This window comes from Mus caroli, chromosome 14 (assembly GCF_900094665.2).
Source record: "Mus caroli chromosome 14, CAROLI_EIJ_v1.1, whole genome shotgun sequence".
In the NCBI taxonomy this organism is placed as follows: Eukaryota; Metazoa; Chordata; class Mammalia; order Rodentia; family Muridae; genus Mus; species Mus caroli.
In genome coordinates this window covers 18245683-18264549 of record NC_034583.1, presented here as the reverse complement: position 1 = coordinate 18264549, position 18867 = coordinate 18245683, and the positions used below count along the sequence as shown (strand labels likewise).

Genomic DNA, 18867 nt, shown 5'->3' with positions numbered 1-18867 from the left:
CACACACACACACATTCCTAAATAAATAAAAACAATCTGCTCAGTCTTTCTAGTGCTACTTATACAGATGTTTTGAGGGCTGACCACTTAGTGTTGGACGGCCATTCGGTATGCTCTTCCTTGGGAAGCTGGTTGGTGTTTTTAAAAGGTTAACCTGACGACATCCTAGGCATTCCCACATGGCCCTTGTTTTTAGTGGCCACTGTGGCCATGGAGAAACTCAGCCCTTTCCCTGAGTGCAATGCTCTTCCCACATCTGCCTGCTTTCTAACACAGCCCTGCCTCTTCTCCAAAGTGAGGTTTGAATACCCTGGGGATCATCCAAGTGCCCTCCCCCCAATTCCTTAGCCTGGGAATGCTGGGCCCACAAATTTCCTCCCACTGGTCCTCTTTGTTGAAGAGCAGAGCAAGGTTACAGGAGCCCACGGCCTCAGCGAGATGGGAGTTGGGAAAACCAGTCTTCCTGGGTCACTCAGGAGGAGGGATAGCTTCCTGGGGCCCAAATTGGACGCGCTTGCAAGCAAATTCTGTCACTAGCACTGAGAACCATAGGGCTGGAGTCTGTCTGTCCCTCTCAGAGCCTCGGTTTCCTCCTCTGTAAATGGGTGTGCTAACAACAGAGCCCCAGTGACCTCTCCCATGGCACAGAGAACACAGGTTTTGGCCACGACACATATCTGATGGTTAGTCAGTTCCCACAGGCTGGCAGTAAAATCCAGAGCCATTTCCATGGGATCTGGCCTGGGAGGGGCAGAAGGCCCTGCAGAAGGAAGGAAGCCAAGCCCTCCCCCACAGTCCAGCTCTGCAGAGTTCACATGGGGGTGGGGGTGGTGTCCAGGAGGAAGTCTGTTCCTGGCCTTGAGAAGGTGCCCCAGCCTGCCAGGCGGGCTGGTGTTTCAAGGACAAGGCCTTGCCTTCCTGCTATCTCTGGGGAAACTGGCAGCCGCTAACAAATCCCCTGCAATCTGCACCCACCAATCCTGCCTGCTCACTGGGCGGCCGAGAGCCGTTTTTCACGGGGAGCTGCACACAGCTTTGTCTTAGAGAGACAGCTCTGGCGGGTGCCCCTGAATGGGGCTATTTGTCCTCCATGCTGAAGGGAAGGCAGCTGAGTGCTGGGTTGGGGTGGGCAGAGGCAGAGAGGGTGGAGAAAGGCTATGGGGGAGGGTGAAGGTAGAGGTAGCAGCCACGACACTATGAGAGACCAGAAGTGCTGTCCACCCCGGAGGTGTCTCAGAGTCACCATGCAGCTTGGTGAGTGCAAAAAAAAAATCTCGTTTTCCACGGCAATGGGACACTGGTATATGACCTGCCTTTCCTGGTGTAAGGAGCCCTGGCTGGTAGAAGTTGAAATGACCTGACTGGTTTTGGGTGCCTTCGTCCCATCCCAGCCCCACGACAAATTAACTATGGGGCTGCCGCACTAGTGCCGTAAAAGGCCCCATTGCAGCCCCTATCCCTGAACTGAGAGCTCTAGAGTGAGACCCAGTATCTCCTAAGAGCCTCTTCCACAGATCACAGGCAGAGAGAGGCCAGGCATGTCTCAGTGTCTCCACTAAGACCAGCTGACATCTGACAGGCACATGACTCATTAGGGAAACAGAGCAGGCATGCATCTGGGGACTTAAAGCCAGCAAGTGACATTATTTCCACTCCCGTTCTGGGACCTGGGCTGCTGTGCTGGAAGGTGTACTTAGAACAGAGGTCAGATATGGGTATGCCCACAGTGCCAGGCCGCAGAGCTAAGACAGCAGGTTAGGCACATCACTTGTCCCTAAGGGGGAACCCAGTAGACTTTACCCATCTTGGGATGCAGACCCAAGGTTTCCATTCAAAGGAAGCAGAACATCTGCGTGATGGTGCTACTCCACGAAGAGTAAGTGCGCATATCTAACAGGCATGTCCTAAAACCATGGGGCAGTCCTGTGTCCACAGCCAGCTCTGGGCAGCCTGGCTGTGTTCGGATTGGCAAACACCCTCTGCCTGTCCCCACTTGAATCATTCCTCTGCCTGCTGTGGTCCCTTCTCCAAAAGCTTGCTGGCGCCTGCCAGGGTGGCCTGGGTATTCTTGATGCCTCCCACAGTAGCTGGGTGCCTATACTTCCATTCTGCCAATAGCCCCTTTAAATCACCCAAGCATCCAAGCATTGGCTATGCCAGGGAGAAAAAAAAAAGCAGCTGGCACCCCCACCTGTGCCCCAGCCCCACTATGGATAGCTTGGGGCGCATCTTCCTTTCCTTTGGTCCCTGGGCTGCTTACCTTCTGGGCTCTGACATTCTCTATTCTGCTATTTCAACATGTGCTGGCTGCTCAGAGGGTCAGCTGAGGCTACATAGATCTATTCAAGCATAGACACCAGCAGAGGCATGCAGGCGACTCTTGGGGACCCTCGGACATGGCGACTGCCTGGTACTCGCTCCCATGTAGGCTGAACAGAAGGCCGAACCACTGAGTGAGCGCCCAAGAGGCTGACATTACAGTACAGCCTGCCAAGTTACTCTGGGCTGACATGCGGTGGTGGAGGGGGCTGGTGGGCATTGCTATAGCCTTGGAGGAGAGCCTGGGATGTGTCAGGTGCTGGGGGCTGGGCAGGTGACCTTCTATGCTAGGAAGGGGGGGGGTGGGAGGGTGCAGCGGGCCCCTCAGGAGCCTCAAGATGAGGATGCAAGTGCATGTGCGCATGCGTGCTCCTGCTCCCGTGTGCGCAGAGGCTAAAGGCTGCAGCAGAACAAAGAGTTGGGGGCTGGGCACCAGAGGGCCCCACGTGGAGGCGGCTGCCCGGGCTGCTTGCTGTAGTGTCTGGGCTGTGCTCGGCTCTGCATTCCGTCTGTCTCTCTCATTTTCGTGCCATACAGTGCTGCCCCCAGGTCTGAGCCTGCTCACCGTCACCACCCTGCTCGCTGCCACAACCACGCACACAGCCCAACTCTCTGGCAGCATTCTTGACAAAGCATCTCCCCTCACAGCATGATCTCATTGCACGGCCTTCTCAGGCCCCAGCCTGGCCTCCTGACAGGCGAGACAGAAGGCAGAAGGGTGGGAGAGGCGCCCATAGATGCAGCCAGTCGCGCGTGCACACACTGCTCAGCCATTCAGTTACAGTCATACACCACCCCCAGAACCCACACACAGCTGTGAACACCTATAGGTCTCTGTGCATTGAAACCCCTCCACTATCACAGAAGGACTCCTCAGGTACATGTGTTCATACTCAACACAGCCAGACATACCAGGCATGAGCATACACGAGTATGCAAACAGACAGACAGACAGACAGACAATGTACACGTGCATGACATACAGCACACACACAGAGATGCAGACCTTGTACACACATACCCATACAGTCAGACATACCAGGCATGAACACATATGAACATGCAAACACACATATATACATACATATACACATTACATACATACATACATACATACATACATACATACATACACACATAATACAATGTACACATGCATGACATACAGCCACACACAGACCATGTACATACCCACACAGCCAGAAATACCAGGCATGAATACACAGGGAGATGGCCTTGAACACACTTACAGCACTCCACACTCACAATGCACACACGCACGATACACAGCCATGCGACGCACATACTTCACATAAAGACACACATGCATGCACAGCCATACACATGTAGAGCCACATATACCCAGTGTGGGGTTAAAGTCTGAGAGGCAAGGAAACTCAGAAAGTCACAGAAAGTCAAGGAAGATAGATATGGCCAAGAATAATGAGGAAGGGACAGTCAGCAGAGGCCCTTAGGGAGGAAGGACAGCGACACTGCACAGGCAACTAGACAAAGTGGAGCCTAGGCAAATGGGGCAGACGGGGGGCGGGGGGGGAGAGCAGCTGGGGTGCCATAGTCTCTGAGCACAGAGTGCCAGGACCAAGGCATCTTGGGAGACTTAGGAGAGCCATGTGCACCAGAAGGGCAGGTTACATCTGGTCATGGACTCACTTATTCACAGAGCTAAATGGGAGTGATGTGCATTTTGGGCAGAAAGGAGGGATCAGGAGATGTGTTGAGGACAGACACACGGAGAATGACGGCTGGAAAGTGGCATGTGCTGATGTCCACCATGTCAAGTACCACTTGGGCATCTTTCTTAGCCCACACTGAGAGAGCCAGCCCTCTAGAGTTCCCAGAGGCATCTGTGCAACAGGACTGCAAGCCTCCAACCACAGGTCTGAGCCAGGCAAGGTGGCTGAGAGATCAACCTTGGCCCCAGCAAGCCCCTCATCCCTTGAAAGAAACCAGCTGAGAGCCTGCAGCCTATCAAGCAGGGATGCCCTTACTTCTCGAAGACACACCTAGGGAAGCTGGCAAGTCAGGACTGTTGGGTCTGACAGGTCTGCCTCCTAACAAGGGGACATTCCACTTCTGCCAAGGCACAGGCATGCTGCCTTACCAGCTGACAAAGGAACACACGGATGACACTTTGCCGTAGGCCCAGCACGGGAAGGGGTGCTGTGAACTGTGACCTTAACCAGCTGTGACGCAGACAGAGGGAGAACAAACCTGAGTGTCAGAATCATAATGCTGAAATGACTCTTGGAAAGTGCAGCATCCTGCTGCCAGGCCAGGCAAGAGGATGCTTGGATCCTAGACAGGAGTCAGCTGAGATGGAGCAGGCAAAGCCCTCAGAGGAGGCTGCAGTCCCAGTTCCAGCTGGGTCGTTTGTTAGCTGTGTGACTGCAGACAACCCCCAGGACTTTTCTGAACTTCAGTGGCCTCATCCGTAAATGTAGATGATATCCTGTGTCTCACAAAGCTGAGGTTTACTGCACTTTATAGACTATTGTATGAGCCATTGGGAGAGGGGTTTGTTTAAGAGACCCAGAGGTCAGGTTTCACAGGGCATGAGTCCCTGTACCAAGGACCACTTCTGGCTTCCAGGATGCCCATTCTCCCATTGGCCTTGTCTCTCTTTGCCTACATGATCTTTCTTGACTTTGCCTATTATCTACCTATCTATCTACTCATCTATCAATCATTCATCCATCCATGCATCCATCCATCCACCTATTCTTCCATCCATCCATCTATCTATCCATCCATCCATCCATCCACCTATCTACCTATCTACCCAATTATCTATATCTGTATGAGGGAGATGGAACCCAGGGTCTCATAGATGCTAGGTGCTCTGGTTAGTCTTCTATCAACTTGACATAGGTGGGGTCATCTGAGAAGACAGAACTGCACTTGAGACTATGCCTCCATCAGATTGGCCTCTGGCAAGTGTGCGGGACATTTTCCTGACTAATGACTGATGTGGGAGGGCCCAAGTCACTGTGGGTGGTGCCAACCCCAGGCAGGTGGTCCTGGATTGCATAAATAAACCAACTGAGCAAGCCATGAGAAGCAAGCCAATAAGTAGCATTATTCCATGGTCTTTGCTTCAGTTCCTGCCTCCAGGTTTCTGCCTTGAGTCAGCCCTGACTTTCCTTCCCGATGGCATAGGGTTATCTGTAGATGGAAATAAATCCTTTACTCTCCACGTTGCTTTGGATCATGGAAGTTTATCACAGCAATAAAAAGCAGCAAAGACACTAGACAGACAAGCATCTTACCACTATGCCATGCCCCAGTGGTCTCCTTAGAGATATGACACTGGCCCCTATGTCCACACTGATCTCTGGCCTATAAAGTTATACTTTGTGCTAGCAGAAATGGGATGTCATAGCCTAGAATTTTAGCCATGTTCCCATTACCTTCAGGACAGAGAACACAGCCTTTAAGGCAGGGCCTACATGGTTCAGCTGCTGTCGGCTTCAGCAGCCTCCCTCTGGCTCTGTGCTCTTGCCGCTAGGTTTCAGAACCACTGTCCTTGTTTTCATTCTGACACAAAGCCCTGTCCTCGTCCCACTCAAGGACCTTTGCACAGAGTGCTCCTTTCACCTGTGAAGGAATTGTCACACATTCAACTCTTGCTCAACTTTGGGAAGCTTCCCTTGACCCAACCTGCTCTGAGCCTTCCTTCACAGCACTGAGCACGGCCTGAACCTGCAGACACTTCAACATGAGTGTACGTCTCCATGTGCATGCACGTGCACCCCCCCCCCCACACACACACATTACAGTCATCTGTCCACTTAGTCCGAATCAATAAAGAGTGTTAGTATCGTCCTGACCCACTCTCCATGCTTTACATGTTTCTAGAACTTACCACGACCCCTGCAAGGCAAGTCTCACTATTCCTACTTTCCCAAGGAAGTCAAACCGAGGCCTAGAGATCACAGCTAGCAAGGGCACTCCCAACAGTCAGTTGTCTCTGTTTTTTAAAATCCAAATGGATCCACTGTCTGCACATATTTATGGGGCAGGTGTAAAAGTGGATCATTTAGAAAGCAAACAAACAGAAAAAATTGAGACGGGAGTCCATCTTTTTTTGCCCAGGTTGCCCCCAAATCCCAGTAACTCTAATGTGTTCCCTTCCAAACAGAATGCAGGCTAGCACCTTCCCAGACCTCTGTCAACATGGACTCAAGGAGCCCCTTGCTGTGGCCATGTCTCAATAGACAATGTTTTGCAGAAGACGTTTTTTAAGAGATGCTAGATTGACAGGTTCTGTTTTGGTTTTGAGTGGGTTTTAAATGAATGAATGAATGAATGAGTGAATGGTGGGTAAGGATCACTGTGCATGCTAACTCTGCAATACTGACCTGACTATGTATAACTTCATGACCAGGAAAACCTCTTCTGCTTCCCTAAACCTCACTGTCCTCACTGGTGCAATTGGATAGATAACACTAGGCATTCGCCAAGTGCCTACAGCAGTGATGGCATGTGAAGACGTTTGACCTGCCTTCAGGTCAGTGCCTGTGCTGGGGTGTAACAAATCTGAGTGTTGTCCCTCTGCTGGGAGACACCCAGGGCTGAGCCCTATCTGTAAGCCATAGAGCCGATCACCCTTGGAGGCTCGCACCGCCCCAGACCAAACAAGGCCCTTCCCACCTTCTGCATCCACCTGTCAATCCCCAGACAGGTTGGTACTTACCAGCAGACTTGGGGGTGAACTTGTCTCGATTTGCAGCGCACACAGCCAAGAGTCTGTAGCCCAGGTCCAGGTCAAACCCTTGTTGGGCAGCCACACGGCTGACAACCTGACAGCAGGAAGAAGAAATCCAGGGTGAGTTACCATTCCCTCAGAGCTGAGCCTGAGTAGGTACACACATCCACAGCAATAATGAAGTAGGCGAAGGCGCCAGTCTACGGCAGGGGTCAAAGGCCAGTTGGAGTTAAGACTCTAGTATGTCTCTTTGAATGGCTTGAATGATGACCTAGCTAGGCATTAGCTTGAGATGTAGTACCACCTTCGCTAGAGTGGCTCCAGCTAGGTGCTTGCATCACCCCATAGCTGCTCACCTTACCTCCTGAGTCCTAGTCCCAGGATGCTTCGCTTCCCTCAGCCTCCCGCCACTATGTCTGGACTTCTGTTCCTACCTCTGCAGGTACTCACTATCTGTGCTGCTCCCAGGCACCAGCACATTTTGGGCTATCTCCTGGAGATGTCCTGCATCCCCTACTATCCTGCATCAACAGCCATACCCTGAGAAGCAGAGTCTTGGGGTTTGCTGCTCTTCCAATAGTTTACAGACAGAGTTGCCTATAGAATGTCAAAGGCCCCTGGACCAAGTGGCCACTCGGTTCTGTAGATTATCACACCTCAGCCTAGAAATGCAGAACCCTGTATTCTGGAGCTCAGCCTGGGGTCTGACTCGGCACTAAGTCCTTAGAGTAAGCCCCTAAATCTTACCCAAATGGAGAGATAGGTGCCTTGTTGGGGTACTGTGTGGAGCTGCGTTGCCCCAAGGACCAAAGAGAGGCCTGGGAGGCTCCTGCATCTGATTCTGTCCCAAGCAGATCTATCCCTGGGTGACCAGGTCTGTACTCCCATCTCATTAACAATGGCCAGACAATGCTTCCTTGTTAAGGAGGGAGGAGCTTAGAAAATGCACTCACCCAGGAGAGCAGCTGGGGAAGCCATGGCTGAGTGGGAGGCTGCTCCCTTCCAGCTGCTGAGGAAGGGAGGCTGAACCCTCAAGCCTCTGGGCTCTGCCCTACTTGGATGCTGTTGAGGGGCCTCAGGCTGCAGAGGGTTTAGCCTGGCATCCAGGGCCATCACAATAGCATCCCACTTAGGGTGGGGGAGGGCTCACCACAGGGTTCTATGACGAAAAGGGAGAATCCTTTCAACCAAGCCTGTGAGGCCAGCTCTCCTTTTCCTCTCCCTGCATCCTGTTCTCTCTCTTTGGAAGGGCACCACTGTGTAGCCCAGTCTGGCTTTCCAACTTGTGATCCTCTCGAGTGCTGAGACTGCAGATGTACCACCATGCCTGGCTCCATCTCCTCTCTTTAATTGAAGTGACACAGAAGGTCAGGAGTGTAACAGAATGAGGGAGGAGCTAGCAGAGTGTCCTTTCCCAGTACCTGCCAGACCAGAGCTCTGGACCCCTGTCCTGGAAAACCCCTGCAGACCCAAAGCCAGCTGGGATGGGAGGAAGCAGCTAATCTCACCTGGGGATGTTTTCTGGGTTTCAGATGCAAACAGAATCCTTCCATGCTCCCCAGACTCTTTCCCACGGGCTCCCTGGCTCTGTTTGCTCCCAAGTCTTTAACCCAGTAGAATGGAGCTTCCTTACCATCTGCCTCAGCCTTGATCCCTAATACGATCTGGCCTGTGGCGGTTTCCAAGTTTCTAGTCAGGGACTCAGGGGAGTGGGGAAGGTTCTGGACTTTCTGAGCTGCAGCTTCGATGCTGCCTTCGGTGGTGTTTTCCGTTTCGAAGCATCCGGGAGCTCAGCCATAGGGTCACTGTGTCTGACTGGTGCAATGCTAAGGTTTACGCTGGGAACACTTGTCAGTAGTTCCCAGGGGACAAGAGTGCAGTATGTGTCTCTAACCAAGGGTTAAAGCCATAGCTCTCCACCTCTAGGGAGGCCTTGGGTCAGGGAAGCAAGGCAAAGGTTTTGTGCCTGGTCTGATACTGGCCAGTCTTGTTGCTCTGGTTTAGAAAACCAATTCTAGCTGAGTTGAGCAAGAGAGGCCCGGGGTCAGGAATAGAGGGAGCATAAGGACTTCAGGCCCAAGAAACAGTAGGTCTGCTGTGGCCAAGTCTGGCATGCTTTGGGCTCCAGTTGTCTTTTGTTGCTGAAAGAAAGGGGCTTTGCTCAAGATCATACCGCAAAGATATGACAGAGCAAGCAAGCCAGAGCATGTGACACTACACAGCTTCACGTGCTGCCTAGCCCTTGGCAGAGTCTGAGCCCCCATGAAGGTCTCATAAGGTCCTTTTGGCCACTGGTAAGGTATATTGGTAAAATGGGCAGATTATATCTCAAGAGAGGCCTGTTGTATCCCAGGGTCCTGTAGTTGGCCTAGACTGAATACATGCTAGAAACCAGCACATCTAAGGCCGTCCTTCTAGGCCTGGCTGGCAGGAACCTAGATGTTAAGAGGGGCGTCTGGCAGGATGTTTAGTTTCAATACTTCAGAAGGTGAAACTATTGTCCCAGAGACAAGACTTGCCTACAGGATCACAGGGTGCTGCAGCAGCCACTGCATCTCTGAAGTTAGGGATGAATCTGGAGTGTGCATGTGCCCCTCACAGTCCTCTCAAGTGACTACCTACTCCCTGGGCCTCAGTTCCTTCACCTGTGAAATGGGGACAAATGTTCTTATGACTAGGGGATTGGAGTGAGTCCAGACAGGCCTCCAGGGGTTGACTGAGGTGGCCAATAGCTCAGAGACTCATATTTGAATTGACTCTGGGCAGCTTAGAAGTTGGTGGCAAAACAAACAAACAAACACAAACCAAACCAAACCAAAAAACCTAAAAATCAAAACCAAACCAACAACTACAACAACAACAAAACCCTCCACGTCCATTTGTTCTCTGCAGCTGAGTGGTTTTTAATTTATATCCTCAAAGTAAGCCGATCTGGAGGAATTTAGAACTAGCTACCAGAGGTCACCGAGGGAACTGTGTCAACCTGCAGGCTTAGCTACCCAAGGCTAGCGAGGGACCCAAGTCTGCAGTGTGTGTGTGTGTGTGTGTGTGTATGTGTGTGCGTATGTGTGTGCTGGGGAGGGCTTAGCCTCTCTGCCCTGCAGTCATCTCTTCCTGCAGGAAGCACTGAGGTAAAGATAATAACTTCCTACCCTGCCTACCTGGAAGGTTCTTCTCTAGAGACCGTGAAGATGGAGCCCTGAAAAACAGATTGGATGCCCAGGTCAACTTCTGTGACCTTCCTCTCTCCAATTCCCTCCTGCAGCAGCAGGCTCTCCTGGGCTCGCAGGCCTGTGCAGCTGCGGCAGTTTGTGGGGGTAGCAGAGGGGCTTTCAAAGACTCCCTTTGGTTGTGAGGTAGGCTGGAGGGCAGGGGTGAGCACTGCTTCACCACAGGGAGGTGGTGAAGAGCTCCAGGGAACGGACACAACCTCTGTCCACAGTGTCCTCTGCCTGGAAAGACACATCTCTACTCAGGAACATCTCAAGGGGTCCTCCTGCGGGGTCCCTTCTGCAGGAAGCCTGGATTGCTGCTTACACTCAGGATGGAACCCCATCCCCCCCCAACCCAACACATACACAAAGCCCTGCACTGCTGTTCACTTGCAGGACAGAGTCCCACAACTACTTTGCACTTGGGCACAACTCCCAGTCTCCTGCTTCTTTGCCACCAGAACCTGTCCCTTCCAGCTCACACCTTGGCTCTGTTCTCCTAACAAGGCCTTCTGAGTTCCTATTGTGTTTCATGGCTACTGTGGTGGCCCACAGCAGGGACTAGGTAAATGTCTGCGGAACGACTAAATGAACGACAAGCAAGACAGGACTAGCCCCTGGTCCATCCAGGGTGGCCAGGGCCAGGGTCCCCCTTGAGTGCATGATGCAGGCAGGGCCAAGCCTGGGGCAGTATGCTGGAGTAGCATATTAGTTTGTTTAGCAACATCCTGTGCATGGCCCCAGCCCCTCTTCCCACTACTGTTACAGGAAACTGGGGTGGGAACTGTGGCCTGGGCAACATCTGGCCCTCTCCATGGGGCTTAGGCTGGGCCCAGATCCTGCAAAGAGGATTAGACAGCTGGGTGGAGAGGGGAGCTTGGGGGCCGAAGGATAAGGAAGACAGGGCCATGCAGGTGGCTTGAGTGAGACAGATGGGGCCAGCTTCTGATAGACGAACCCTAGGGGGGTCTGTGCCATGTTTTAGATGGATTGGGATACCCCCTCCCCTTTAGGTTCACATGGCCCTCAGCTAGAGACCAGGATGCTTTTAAGACTGGGTGGCATAGCAGTCAGTTCTGAATCTTTGTGTCTTCCTCTGTAAAATAGGCAGCTCGAAGGACAGGTGGATTCTGGAAAGAGGCACATGCCACAAGCATTTCAGCCTTTCTCAGAACAAGATAGCCTAATGTGGTCATCATGTCTCCTCTTCTAAGCTAGAGCTAAGCTCAGATCTTTGTCCCCCTCCTGTCTGGAGCACCTTAGGAGATAACCATTCCTGCCTGGCCCTGCATCTCCAGCCTACATTCCACACTCAGGACACGCACGCTCCACACAGTGTGATTCACACTCCCTTCTAAGCCTACTATAGGCCTTCTGAGGAACTGTCCTAATGCAGGCCACATGGCTGGGGGACACTTAAAAGTTACAGAAGACTCCCAGGTTCTTTCTAGCCTCAAGTTTGGGCAGGTTCAATATCCTGCCTAGTCTGGATCCTAGAACCCTAGCCAGTTCTCTGGACACCAGGGGCCTTTGCACACGCTGCTTTGTGGCCCAGGGATACTCTGGCTGTGCTCAGCAACCTGGTAAGTTGTGTCATATGTAGACGTGGTTTTACATAACTAGCCCCACCTCCCAGCTGGCAAAGAGCCACACCCCACTCCTGTCACCTGTACTGTTATTCTCAGACATTCCTCCACATTGCTGCCCCTTACTAAGAAATCAAGCTTAAGAAAGGTTTTTTTATCTTGGGGCATCTAGGACTGGGCAGATAAACGTGATAAATGAGGGAATCAATCAAGGTCTATAGCTGCTCTTGAGTGGACAGACAGACAACCAGAGTGAAGCTCAATAAATGCTCAGCCCATAAAAGGAATAAATGACTGTGGGAAAAGGCTGAGTCCTTCAAGCTCCCCTGCCTCTGAGGGAGCACTGGTTCCCATTGTGTGCTTCTCAAGTGTGAGGAAGCCACACATCCCATAAAGACTGTCTCCATATCAGACCTGGCAGTGGGGTTGTGTGCAGCTGCAGGGCCAGCTTGCAGCATGGGCAGCTATTCCCCCAGCATTTGGGGCCCACAGAAAGGTATGTGGGCAGGACTTCTGATCCCAGGGCCATGCTTCCCAGTGTGCTATGAAGGGGAGGTGAAGACTCACCGTCAGGCAGCCCATGAGGCTCTGCTCAAAGGGCCTCTGGAAGGCTCGAGGGTCTCCACACCAATCCAGCAGCTCTGTAGCAGCATTGTGGAAGTTGGCGGGGTTCTGTAAGTGCTGTGGAGGAAAAAAAAGAGAAAGACTTGAGGCTGCAAGAAGAGGTCAGGGAACAGAGGAGCACAGGACTAGCCAGGAAGGAGACACACAGAAAGAAGGGGCAAAGGCAGGTGGGATTCTCCAGCTTTCTCACACACCCTCTATGCAACACCTGGCCCATGGCAGCAGATGAGACCAGCGAACCTATTTCAGGGATGAGAATCAGGGCTCGTAAAGGCCAGAGCCATCAGGCATCCAAGTGCTCTGTGGATGCAGGTAGCTGGGGAGGGGTCCCAGGGGGGTTTTAGAAGGTGGTACCAGTCTTTATACTTGAGGCCAGCAGGCTGTGGCGGTGTCTTCCTAACAACCCACCCCCTCTTTACTCCAGCTCAGGTCCTCCCTGTGTGTGTGGGAAGGGAGACGTGGTCTACAGTATCTGGATCATCATGCTGTCTATTGTATGGTGTGTGTGGCTTAGTGTTCTTAGCTTCAAAGCTCCTCCAGCTCTTCAGGGCCTTGATCTGAGCCCTTTTGGAGCCCCTTCCTCCTGCCTCACACATAGGAAAGTCAGAATCCTGGGGCTTTCAGAGATACTTGAGGCCCCAGGCTGCCAGCAAGGAGGAGTTGAAGAGATCTCACTTCATCCTTTATATGGACCCTCAGCTTCCTGGGTCCTTGTCATCTGGCACTGGGACCAGGAGAGAGAAGACCAGGGCCATGGGGCAAGTTAGAGCCATAGCTGTGATTTGGCCTAGTGGTAGGTATGAGCCCAGAGATTATCACATAGAAACCAGATTCATGCATACAGGATGCTAGCAGCTCCAAGCCCCTTGGTATTGGTAGGATAGCAGGATCTCACTGGCCTAGATGGGCCCTGTAACTCCCCTGTGGCATGAGTCAATTCACAGCCAGGGCAGAGTGGGTTCTTGGGGTTGGCGCCCCAGAATGAAGCTGTGGGAGCCCTTCTGGGGTTAGGGTTCTGGGGTCACTCACTCTGCCTATGCCCCTTATTAATCTAGGATGGTCCTTTCACCTCTCCCATCCTCAGTCATCCATCTGTAAAATGGGGTTGGGAGACTCCCATGTGGTCATGGGAATTTTGGTTCCTTGTGCTTATCAGAGTATGGTTCATGCATGGAAACGCTTGCGGCGAGAAGCAAGTGAGCTCAAAAAGAACCCCCCTCTCCACGGAGAAGAGACAGGGAGAAAAAAGGGCAAGCAAGCAGTAACAGCCTGTGTCATGGGGGTCAGACAATTAAACAAGACCAGCTGGGCTTGTGTGGTCCAGGCAGAGCACCTGGCAGGTGGCGTGGTTCCACCCTCAGCTGCCCTGGGCTCAGGGTTAGGGTTAGGTCTCAGCCTCCCAGAGGTTCCCCACCTCCTCTGTAGGAGCCCAGCGGCTCTCCTGCTTGACTCTCTAAAGCTGCAGCTCCTTGATCACCAAGCCAGGGAGGGGCCGCTGCATACATAGCCACGCCCTTGGGGAAGGATGGCTGCTTGGCTTTGCTTCTGCTTCTGGTGTTCACTTCTAAATCTGCCTTCCAGAGGCCCCAGGGAGCACTGGGGCTCTGATGGAGCGTTGCAGCTCGGCAGCTCCTTCTGGCTTGCGCTCCCCTGACAACCAGGTGTTTCATTTATTTATGTGATGCCACAACCAATCAGCATGGCCAGCAAGCCGCACACGCACCTACTCTCAGGTGACCATAGCAATGCTCTTTGGAGACCTGAGCTCCTGAGTGGCCTCTGAGGCTGATCCCCCAAGCCTGCTCTTGTTCGGGCTGATTTGCGCAAAAGCTGTCTGCATCTTGCCAGCCTCCTCTCCGTTCACAGCTGGTTCATTATGGGATGCATCTCACAGAGGAGGTAAACAGTAGCGTCCTCTTAATGCTGTTGCCTGTGGCCTCAGCTGAGGCCCTTCTCTCTGTACTCATCGCTGGTCTCAGCCTCATTACGGCTTAAGCACATAGAGACCGTGTTTTGATGACACACAAAGTGCACACCTGGCCCAAACCCCACCTCAGCCACAGAGTCATGCAGCCCTAAGGACATTACTGAACCTCAGAGCTCTCATCTGTGAAATGGAAGGGGGTGGGGTGGGGTAGGGGGAATGTGTAGGGCTGTGGCCAAGTGTAGAAGTGTGGGAGAAGCCTGTTACTACTGAGCGGGGACACATGGAGCTGCTGGCAACTGGTGCTTCCCATGCTGAGCCTTGCTTTTCATATGAATCTCTAGACTCTAGAGTCTAGAAGATAGAAACAACTTCATAGGCACACCTGGCCTCTAGACTGGCACAGGATCAAGTCTGAAAGGAGTTATGGGTGGGTATCTGATTATCCTAATGACAGCTTCCCTACTGAGGCCAGCCACCTAGCCACTTTACAAGGGACCCCAGTGGCCCAGGGAGGGAAAAGGGCCAGGTGAGGGTTATAATGAACAGCCTGTAGTAGGGACACATTTGGAACCATTGGCAGAGGTTCCATCCTATGGCTGGTACTAGACACCAATGGCCCATTTCCCATCAGAAAGCTCCCCCTGCTCTCCCCAATTCCTCAGGGGACTGGAGTTATACCCATGATTGCTGAGTGTGTGGGCAGGAAGTGGGCACAACAATGCTCCAACCAGGGCTAGCTTCTCAAGAGGTGTTGGATTCATTTTATTAATCCAACTGCCCACCGGTCTTTCTGTGGGATGATAGACACATGGATGAATCATAGACACATTCATCTATGTGTCTATCTACCCATCCAGAACAAATCCATCCATATATCTACCTGCCCATCTGCCCATTCAAGCATTCATCACTTTATCCCTTATCCATCCACTCATCCATCTGTCCATTCATCTAGAAGCCAATTTATCCAGCCAGCCACCCATTCATCCATCTACTCATCTATCATCTATACATACCTACTCATCTATTTCTTTAGCTGTAAGTCTATCCATCCACTCACTCACCCTCCTCCGCACCCACGCGAAATCCTACGGCCCACCCTGGATAGAACCAGGATAGGACATTGTGGACTTTGAGATCCTCATGCCTCAGCCCAAGAGGGGAGCAGGATAAGTGGGGCTACTGGGCGAGCAGGAAGCCCCGGAGCTCAGGCTCAGGGTATGCTGATGCTCCGAAGGCTGCCTAGGGCCTGGGGAGCTTGCTGGGCACGATAAACTGATTCACAGTACAAGTTTCTCCCTATGGCACCAAGATGACCAGGAGCCTCGAGAATCTCACCTTGAGAAGAGGAAGCCTTGGTTCTTCCAGCACCTAGAGGCTAAAGAAGAGGGGCAGCCAGCCAAGAGAGCTGCAGAGAAGGGCTGTATGGTGCTAGGGTGTCCTGGTCATGTCTGGGGCGGGGGGTACCTAGTAAGAGGTTCCCTACTTCCCAACAACCCATGACAGGGGTGCTGGAGCTGAACTGCCCCTGGGGTTCTGAGTGTGGGAAAGCCAGGGAAACACCCCCCCCCCCTTATTGTAAAATAAAGTTTCCCTAGCACCACGGAAGCAGTATTTCCTTTCTGTGCCTCAGTTTCCTTTTCTGTAACGATTCTCAGAACCTTTCCCTTTCATGTAACTTTTGGACCCAGGGCCTCACGCAGCTCATGCTGGCCTTAAATTCGGTGTGTAGCTGAAGATTATCTTGAACTCCTGATCTTCCTGCTTCCATCTACCTACTGCTTGGGATCACAGAAGTGTGCCAACCACACCAGGCCTTTTCTGTTTACTGTTAGCAAGCAGCTAGAGCAGGGGCCCAGAGGATCGGTCCGGGGATGGAGTTGGTAGAAGGTGGACCATGGTGTTAGACACCTACTGTACCCTCACTGCAACTCAAAGCATGGAAGCAAAACTCCCAGAGAAGGCAGGACACTGGCCCAAAGTCAAACAGCTGGGTGGGAATGAGGTGCAGCTGGCATTCATATGTGTGTAAGTCTAGTGTTAGCTGGTGCCCAGGGACCATCCTGCTGCAGCACAGACCTACTCCTTGCCTGTCCCACCTACCCTGCCAGCTGGCCACACCCACCTGCTTGATGCACTGCAGACGGTCATTGGTCTGCTGGATGTGCCTGTCCATAGAATTCATTCTGGCCGTTTCGCTGGGTCCTACCCGAGAGCCATGAACGTGGTCCAGCCTGAGGAGAGAGTAAAGAGGGTGTCATGAGTGGGGTACACCCAACAACCCTGCGCAGCTTCCCAGCTACCCTCCCATTTCCACATTGGCAGGCTTGCCCCAGAGGGGCCCTGGGTGCACAGCTTTATCTTAAGAGGTTTCCAGCAAGAAGGTAAAAGTGGGGCCTGTGCTTGTATTTCTTTCTCCCATTCTCGTCCTGCCTCTCCTTTCACAGTCCTGTCAAATGTTAATACTCTCTGACACCCAGCTCCTTGTCCATCATTTCTGTATCATTTCAATGTTCATTGATGTCCTGGATAGTTTTATGTCAACTTGACACAAGCTAAAGTCATTCGAGAGGAGGAAACCTCAAGTGAAAAGAAACAAAAAACAAAAAAACAGGACTCCATGTATGTATTAGTATTCCAACAAGGCCACACCTCCAAATGGTGCCACTCCAAGAATATACAAACCATCACATTTCACTCCCTGGTTCCCATAGACTTGTTCAAACACATGAGTCTATGGGGGGCCATACTTAAACATAACATAATGCAAAATGCATTTAGTCCAGCTTTCAAAGTCCTCATAGTATATAGCAGTCTCAACATTGTTAAAAGTCCAAAGTTCAGCCGGGCGTGGTGGTGCATGCCTTTAATCCCAGCACTCGGGAGGCAGAGGCAGGTGGATTTCTGAGTTCAAGGCCAGCCTGGTCTACAAAGTGAGTTCCAGGACAGCCAGGGCTATACAGAGAAACCCTGTCTCGAAAAACAAAAAAAACAAAAAACAAACAAAAAAAAAGTCCAAAGTTCAAGGTCTCTTCTGCGATTCATTCAATCACTTAACTGTAACCCCCAAAGAAAGGCAGGAAACCAGCTGGGCAAATTCCAAACTCTGCATCTCCATGGCTGATGTCAAAGCGGTCTTCAGATCTCCACTCCTTTTTCATCTTTGTTGACTGCAACAAACTGCTTTCTCCTGGGCTGGTTCCACTCCCTGTTAGCAGCTTTCCTCAGCATGTATCCCATGGCTCTGGCATTTTTAACATCTTTGAGTCTCCAAGGCAATTTCAATGTTACAGCTTCTTGTTTCAGTGTCTGGGATTCCACTTGATCTTTTGGGCTCCTCCTAAGGGCTGGCATCACTTCTTCAGCTCAGCCCTCTGTAGCATTCTAAGCTCAGGTTGATCCACTCCACTAATGCTGCTATTCTTGGTACAGATCCCATGGTACTGACATCTCCAATAAACTGAGGTGTTCCACTCCAACTAGACTTCACCAATAACCTCTCATAGGTTCTCTTCATGGTGCCAAGCCTCAAATCCTTTGCATGACCATTTCAGTCCTGGGCCATCAACTTGAACTGAGGCTGCATCTTCACCAATGGCCTTCCACGGCCTCTCACAGTGCCAAGCCTCAGCTGCTCTTTATAATCCTTTCATGCTTTCAAAACCAGTACCACCTTAGTGACTCTTTCCCATTAGCAAGTACAGCTGCAGCAGGAGGTACAACCTTGGCTCTCTGGAACACAGCTTCTTTGTGCTCACAGAAATCACTTCCCAGAAGATTTCACCTCAGTGATGCTGGCTGGTCTCTTCTTAACCACTGCTAATTTCTTAACTCCAGCTAGCCAGCACTGATTGTCCAAGTAGTCCCTTCTATTATTCCCTCTAAAGCCAGAGCCACATGGCTGAAACTGCAGAGTTCTGCTGCTTGCAGGAACTGGAACATGACCTGCTTGTACTATTACATTATCACCAGCTTTCTGTTCTCCAACTCCTTCACTACCTAAGATTGGCTGTCCTGGATCTTGCTCTGCAGATTGACCTTGAACGAAGAGATCAGCAAGCCTGTCTCCTGAGATTAAAGGTGTGTATCACCTTGCCTGGATCTAAATTTAGCTGGGTAGGATCTTGCCCCAAGGTCCCACTCCCTTAATCTCCTAGAACACAGGATTTTGCTCCATTTCACTTCCTGGTACCACTGTATGGTTACCTGGTAATACTAGAACCATACATATATGTTTTTTTTCGAGACGGTTTCTCTGTATAGCCCTGGCTGTCCTGGAACTCACTTTGTAGACCAGGCTGGCCACGAACTCAGAAATCTGCCTGTCTCTGCCTCCCAAGTGCTAGGACTAAAGGCATGCACCACCATTGCCTGGCTTCAAACCATATATTTTATATTTTTCCTTTCTAAGCTTGCTATGCTTGTTCAAACTTCTCTTCATAAGACTTAACCAGAAGCCGGGCGTGGTGGCGC

General features: G+C 51.6%; 1 protein-coding gene across 5 annotated transcripts in view; it reads right to left on the bottom strand.

Annotated features, from left to right (window-relative positions):
* Positions 1-18867, bottom strand: part of Zmiz1 (zinc finger MIZ-type containing 1) — a 206056-nt gene that overhangs the window by 78029 nt on the left and 109160 nt on the right. For all 5 annotated transcript variants that reach the window (XM_021182703.2, XM_021182704.2, XM_029468727.1 and 2 more), the window contains exons 4-6: positions 16520-16628; positions 12411-12524; positions 7034-7139 (exon numbers count right to left, since the gene is read on the bottom strand). In XM_021182703.2, the coding sequence (XP_021038362.1) occupies positions 7034-7139; positions 12411-12524; positions 16520-16579 (280 nt within the window). In that variant the 5' untranslated portion in view covers positions 16580-16628. The remainder of the gene's footprint in view (positions 1-7033; positions 7140-12410; positions 12525-16519; positions 16629-18867) is intronic.